General features: G+C 46.4%; 1 protein-coding gene across 1 annotated transcript; it reads right to left on the minus strand.

The window, feature by feature from the left end:
* Positions 1-260: 260 nt before the first annotated feature.
* LOC118744598 (toll-like receptor 7) lies at positions 261-6,866 on the minus strand. The gene has a single exon (XM_036477724.1). The coding sequence runs from the start codon at positions 5,890-5,892 to the stop codon at positions 1,309-1,311; it is 4,584 nt and encodes a 1,527-aa protein (XP_036333617.1). The 5' UTR covers positions 5,893-6,866; the 3' UTR covers positions 261-1,308.
* Positions 6,867-7,648: the final 782 nt, after the last annotated feature.

Consider the following 7,648-nt stretch of genomic DNA (forward strand, 5'->3'; position numbering starts at 1 on the left):
TTACACGCCGCGCGCTCTCAGGCATTGGCCACTCTGGACTTTGCACAAAGTTGGCGTAAACATTTGAGTGAGTTGGCGAGCGAGCGAGCGAGCAAAGTGTACACTAGAGGCTGACCTAAAGGATGTGTGTGTGTGTGTGTATGTGAGCAGTTCTATAAGTTTGTGAATAATTAAATAAATTTGCATTATAAAGTTTTCTGACGTTAATGCGCTGCACTCAACAACGCTTCTAGTTACTACACTCTTCCTTTTTTTCTGCCTCTGCCTTTGCACTCAATTTCCGCTCGCCATCACTATAGCCTGTTGGCTCTTTCACGCGGTTAGCCTAACTAAATATTTATAGCCATGTAGGTACACGGATTTCAAAATATACATTATTTACTTAGGGCTTAAGCTTATTATGTAGTAGTTATTTTATTTTTTATTTTTTTTTTGCTATTTACACTTATGAGAATTGCTATGTATATGTATACTGTACTATATATGAGAATATATATATGAGGAAAATCGAGTTTACATACATAACTACATTATTACATACGTTTATCATCATCGTCATTAACGTCGTTTGCATCAACAAAATCACTTTTTTGCATTTAATTTAATTTAATTTTTTGCTCAAACTCATGAACTAAATTTTTTAATTCAAAGTTGAACTATGCTTTATTCTGTTTGGTTTTTTTTTTTTGTTCACTGGGTTTGCAAGTAGTTTGTCTTAGTGGAGTTAGTTGCGTTTGTATTTTTTTACAATTTTATACTTTTTTTAATAATTTTTAAATGAGTTACTTTTTAGCACAGCTGTTCAGCTTAGGCAACTGAGCATTTTTTCTTCAAATGAAACAATTATTTTTTAGCAAAAATTTAAATATTTTTTGAATTTTATATACGCGTTTTGCATAAATAAATTTAAAATTTTAATAGCTACGCAGCAAATATCGACACTTGACGCTTTTAGGTTAACGAAAAAAATAAGTTATTATAAATTTGCATTTTAGTTAATATTACTTTTACACCGACAAAAAAATTTTGTATTTTTAGTTTATAAAAAATGCTTGTTCTATTTCTGAACTTGCACTAAAGCATACAGATCGACTTTTAAGCATGTTATATAAAATACATTTACACTCTTGTTGTGTTAGTTTCAGTGCCAGGAACCAGTCCCAAAATTTTCTGCTTCGTTCCTACTTAAATAATAACTAAATCTTTATTTTCTTTTTTTATATTTCGCTTTGTGCTGTGCGTCGTATTTTTTTATTTATCGCACTAGTTAGGTATATCCTCTACAACTACATGCATATGCACCTACATCTACACCAGATACGCTTGCACATGTGGCCCCTGCTGTTGACCGCTCGCCGTTGCCGCTGACGTCACCACAGCCCCATTCGTCAACTCAGACTCCCTGCGCTGCTGCTGATGCTTTTGATTTTGTTGTTGCTGCTGCTGTTGCGGTCGCCATGTTTGTGACATTAGCTGTTGCTGCTGTTGTTGTTGATGCGCATGATGCCGCTGCTGCTGCTGTTGTTGAAATCGCTGCAAGCTCTGCACATCCACCACGCCGCCATTAGGTGTGGGTGACGGTGGCGGCATCATGAGCACATTCTCATTGTCCAGCGTCGAGTAGTCCGAGTCGATGCTGGAGTAAATGTGTTCGGAGGGCGGCCGCATTGTATACGTTTGACTGGGCGCTGTGGCGTGATGGTAGTATTGGCTGGCATTGCCAGCGCCGCCACTCAGTTCTGCGCCGCGTTGTGCCGCTGCGGCTGCAAGCGATGCCGCTTGCGCAGCGCTAGGATGCAGATGTGTGCCCACAATGGGATGATGTAAAGTGCCCGCTACAGCCGCACTGCCAATATGTTCACGTCGTTGTGGACGCGGGCTGGGCGTCGCTGTTGTGGCGGACGAGTAGGTCGTTGGATCAGCGCCAGCAGTAGCAGCAGCACCACCGCCAGCTGCGCCATGCTCGCCAATTGCACCACCGGCCGCACCATCAGGACAGTAGGCGGGTGGTGGCGCTTGGCGGTAGAGTATGCCAGGACTGGCGGGTTGCTTGATGCGCTCATGATTGTGGTCGAGCGTGTAATTGTTGCCGGGTACGCCAGCGACGCCGCCACGATAGGTAGGGTAGTCGACGGGCAGCGCATAGCGCAGCTTCTCCCAGAAGTGTCGATCGGTGCGGCGTATGCGGTGCACTGCAGATGTCTTTAGATAGGGCAGCAGCTCAATGTCGCTCTCTGCCTCGAACAGCACCTCGGGCTCTTCGATGATGACAAGTTTTTGCGGTCGCCCGCGCAGCGCATCGTGTACGGCACGCCGTAGCTCGCAGCGCGACCATTCAGTCTGTAGAAAGTTACGTGATAGCAGTATTACTATGCGCCGCGAAACGCGTGAAGCCTCCAGCAGCTGGTAGTGTGTGGCATCGTGCGCCAGATCGCGATGTTGCAGGCAAACGCGTAGTGGTGGGCGGCCGGTTTCCAATTCAGACACTAGGTGCTGTGCAACAAACTCGCTGTCCTTCGCTGAGTGCAGTAGCACGGCATCGTACAGCTTCTCCGATTCCTCGCAGCGTGGACCAAACACACGCACGCCGTAGTGCGCAAACAGCCAAATGCGTAATGATTCGCGAAACACAAAGATTATGATGATGACGACGAGCAAAAAAATGAGCGCCAGTGCTGCAGCAAGCAGCGGTATGTAAGTCTTTGGTATGCCATGCTGCAGCATCGAACCGCCAGCGTAGTAGTCAGTGCAGGCGGCAGTTGCATTGAAATCTAAGTCACGTTTCTGCACCACACTCGTGCCGCTGACGCCCGCGTCCATGCAGTAGATGTCCTGCAGGTCCTGCACTATCAACGCATTGTCTGCTACGTAGGCTGTTAGCTCCTGTAGGAATTTACAGCGGCAGCTCCATTGGTTGCGACCTAGCGCCAATGTGCGCATTTGTTTAAATTGCGGTTGCTGCAACTGCCACATAGACAGCGTCACCAGGCGATTTCCATCGATGCGGAATACTTCAAGCGACACAAGTGGTGCCAGCGTGATGTTGTCAAGCGATGTCAGCTGATTGTTTTGTAGGTAGAGCTCTCGCAGCGCAATGAGAAATTCAAATTCGTTGCCATGCAGCGTGCGCAGCAAATTATCTTCCAGATGTAGCACCTGCAGCGAAATCAGTCCCGCAAATGTGCGATTCTGTATGCGCGCCACTTGGCTGCCATTCACGTAAAGTGAGCGCAGATTCTTGCGTCCAATGAAGGCGTGGTCCTTTAGCACTGGGAAGTTATTGCCGTCCAAATAGACAACACTCGAGTCCATGGGCACACGGCGTGGCAGTTCGGTGGTCTGCTGACCACCGCAATCCACCACATTTGTGGACCAAATCTGGTCATGGTAGCATGTGCAGTTGCCCGGGCAAGTCATTTCACAATCGCAAGCATCAAAGTCACAGCAATGGCACAGCGCAAAGCAGTGCGATTCGTAACGGCAGAGGAAATCCTTCGGTTTCAGCGTGGTCAGTGGGCGTACAGGTGCGCCGCGTGCATGTGGCATGACGCATTCGATGTTTGTGAGATCCATGACACGCGGATGCTGACGTGTGGTCAGATTATTGATGCGTTGCAGCCAATCCATGGTGCAGTCGCACTCGAACGGATTGCCGCCTAGGTAAAATTCCGGAAGCGGTTTAGCCGGTTGCACGGGTGCGACACGCAGCTGTTGCAGCTGCAGCTTGGACATCGCGTTGGCGTAGAGGTCGACGCGCGCTAAATTGATTTTGTCTACAAATGAGTTTGGGTGCACTGTGTTAATAAGGTTGTTGTTGATGAACAGCAGCTCGATAGTGTTTGGTATGGACATAGCACCGATTTCGGTGATGCGGTTGTGACTGGCGTCCAGTGTCTTTACGCGAATCTCCTCCTGCAGCTTGTAGTAGTTGCCCAGCGCTTCAATGTAGTTGCCGTGTATGTCGAGCCACTTGAGGTTGCTCGGTATGAAGGCATAGTCGAACCACACGAGATGATTCTCAGAAAGATTGAGCCACAGCAGGGAAACTAGTGTAGCGAAGACGCCGTTGATGTCGGACAGGAAGTTGCGATCAAGGCGTATGGCCTCCAGCTCGAAATTCTTATCGAAGGCGCCACGCTCAATGGACTGTATGCGATTCTTGGCGAGGTTGAGTACGCTGAGACGTGGCAAGTCGGCGAACATGCCAACGGTAATGTTGCCGATTTGGTTGTCGATTAGCCGCAGTCCCGTTAGCTGATGCAGATTTTTGAAGCTCTGATTATCAAAGGTGCGTATTTGGTTCTCGCCCAAGTCCAGCGTGCGTAGCATGGAGAGGTCTTGCAAAGCGCGTGGCACTTCGTTGAGCTGATTAGAGCTCAAATCGAGCTCCTTGAGATCTGAGCAATTCTTAAATATATTCGGCTCAATAACGCTGATGAGATTATTGTTCAGTGTCAGTTTCGAAAGCACATACAAGCCATTGAAGAGCTTATCATCCAAGGTATGCAGTCGATTCTCTGCCAAGTTGAGTGTGTGTAAATTGTAGAGCGGCAGGAAGGCATTATCTTCGATGTGACCGATGGAATTGTTGCGTAAATTCAGGATCTGCAAGAAGTACAGCTCCTTGAAGGTGCGATAGTCGATCCGTGTGAGCGCATTATGCGCCAAATTCAACACAATCAGCCTTATGAGTCCCGCAAATGTGGTATTGTCAATGTGATTTGAGGTCAGCTGGTTTCCAGACAGATCCACGACCAGCAATTGCTCAAGCCTGTGAAAGAGTCCCTTAGGCAGTTCGTATAGCTCATTATTTTGCAGATGTATCTCACGCAGCTCCTTCGAGCCGGCGAAGAGCCCCTCTGGCAGTGTTTCCAAATGATTATTGCTCAAATTAACAATACGCAGTGAGCTCAATCCAGCTAAAGCCTCCCCAGATAACTCGGAAATATTATTGTGTTGCAAATTCAATTGCTGCAGACGTCGCAGTCGGGAAATGCCCCAACTCTCGGTGATGGAACGCAATTCATTGTAACTTGCATCCAACACTTGCAGCTCGCTGCCACTATTGCAATTCATGTCAGCAAAACCGAGATTCTCCGCAGAGCGTATGCGATTGTGCGTCAAATTAAGCACTTGCAGATTCCCCACCGGACAAAGGAATCCAGCGGGTAGTGCGCGCAAATTATTATCGCCCAACTGCAGCTCGGTCAGCTGCTTTAAGCTATTCAACGAGTCCGGATACAATTCCAACGTTTTGCCAGGTCCCCAGTCGGGATTACGTGTATTCACCGCCAGCGTACGCAGCACATTCAGTCCTTCGAAAGCATTATTTGGCAATTGCAGCAATTTACAGCCATCAATACGTAACACATCGAGCGTTTGTAGGCGCGCGAAAGCCGCCTGTGGCAGTTGCGATTCAAAGAGGTAGAGTTCGCTGCATTTGATCTCCAATTGGCTGGTGCCGTCAGCACCTTGCAAATCGAGCGCTATATGTCGTTCGATGGTGCGCAGGTTGCAGCGTACCGATGTAGTGCCATTATACTGCCAGGAACATTGATTGGTGGTGGTGGGCTGCAATTGTGATGAGGAGGCACCCGCAGCATCAATGGTACCTTCTGCCACGCCGGCTACGGCTGATGAGGAGGAGGCTGCGGGGACTCCAGCGCCTGCCGTAGCTGCAGCGCCTGCCATTGAAGTGGCCATCATGCTGGCCGCGCTGGCTGAAGCCGACTCCGATGAGAGCGCGTATGAGGAATCTGGCCTATCGGCGCCCTTGCTATGGAGCGCGAAAACGCCGCATACGCCCTGGGCGAGTATGTGTGTTAATAGCAGGAACGTGTACGCGCTGCAGTTAGCGGCGATTCGCATTGATATTCTGCTTAATTTACACATTTTTATTTAAAATATTTTTATTTTTTTATATTTTTGGGTTTTTTTTTCTAGTGTATTAAACACTTCGACGCTTGCATAGATACGCGTTTTCGACGCGCTGCAGTCAAATAAGCGCCTTTGTTTAAATGCATTTAGATATTTTCATGGCTGTTAATTGTAAGTGTGTACACAAGAGGTGATCGATGTTTTATTTTTTTTTATTTGAAATAATTTTTATGCAAATCGATTTTCACTGTTTTCTTTTCGAAGCTTTAATTTATACAATTTCTCTGAAGCACACTTTACACTTTGTCCACCATTCGAATTATGCTACATGAATTTTTCATTAACGAAAATTTTCACCCAACAATTTTCACGCATAGCACGCAAAGCATATCACTTGTCAACGTACTCGTGGTCGTTGTTTTCTTCGGTGTAGTCGTCGTCGTCGTCGTTCAACTTTTTCACTACACCAGTTTTATTTTTTCTCGTTAGCTTTGCTTCCTTCGTAAACAGCACTAATAAATTTATGCTTTGATTGACTTAAACGCCTTTTATTTGTTGGGCGGAAAACGAAAACGCTTTTGTTGCGCGTCGCTTATTTTCAGTAAGTATTGACTTTTTCATGCTGCACTACCACTAGACTTCATTATTCTTTTTTTCCACTTTCAGCTTTAACTCAAGCGTTTTTTGTTTGTTTGGTGGTTGGGTGTATGGAAAAAAGAAAAATTGGAAAACCCGTTTTTCGCGTAAAATCTTGCACAGCCTACACGTCCGTCTCGTGTGACGCTCGAACTCGAACTGATTGCAAACCGTTGGCGAACTCAACATTTTTACTCGTCGTTCACTTGCGCGCTATCGTATTCACAATTCGACTTGCTTTCGAGTCGGTTGTGTGGAGTGGCAGCAATCGGAGTGGTAATAGCAGCACCAGCAGCAGCAGCGACGGCAAAGGCAAACACACAAGCGGCGGCAAATGCGACGATGACGACGACAAACAGCAGTGGCAGTAGCAGTCAATAGTCAACACGATGGTGGCGTGGCTTGTAACGAAAAAATGTACATTTACACGAGTTGGAATAGAGTACATAGTCGTACGTCGGTTCTTGCCACAAGCAGGCGGCGCGCAACCACCCTAAAGAACGAGTTTTTGTAGAAAATAACAGTGAGCGTATAGAGCGCGCATGCATTCGCGTTTTTGTATAGTCAGAGATTGGAAGAGCGCGTGAGCGCCATAGTTGAGTTTCTCGCTTGAGCGCGCTTATAGAAGCGCTCAACTCAACATGCCAATTAGCGTGTGGGTCTCACTAAATGGCGTGTTGAAAAACAAAATCTCTCCAGTAAGGGCTTAGGCGCAAGTTAATAGCATAATTTATTTTCTTACTTGTAAACGCATTCGCTCCGATTTCGGAACCCACTCAGGTGACGCGACAATTTTCACTCTGCTTGAGTTATTTTCCGCGCAAATTTTCACTCCTCTCAAATGTTTGAAGTCGCGCGCTCTCAGTCCCTTTAGCTCTTCTACTCAATTTCACTCTCCTAATGCTATTTTACTTCTCAAATGTTTGAATATTTAATCCATTTGTAATTCTCTGCCCACTTACGTTAAACGCCGAAGTACTCAGATTTTTAGATTTCTTCCTTTCATAGGTTTCTTTGCTCTTCTTGGCTTTCGGCTGCAACTTATGCCAAGTGGGTTTTTCTTGTTTCCTATGTTTATTATTCATTTACATACCAGAAATAGCAAATTAAAAAGCATATTCACATTTGCCCGCTA

Source organism: Rhagoletis pomonella, unplaced genomic scaffold (assembly GCF_013731165.1).
Source record: "Rhagoletis pomonella isolate Grant_MI unplaced genomic scaffold, Rhpom_1.0 Rhpom_scaffold_00008, whole genome shotgun sequence".
Lineage (NCBI taxonomy): Eukaryota > Metazoa > Arthropoda > Insecta > Diptera > Tephritidae > Rhagoletis > Rhagoletis pomonella.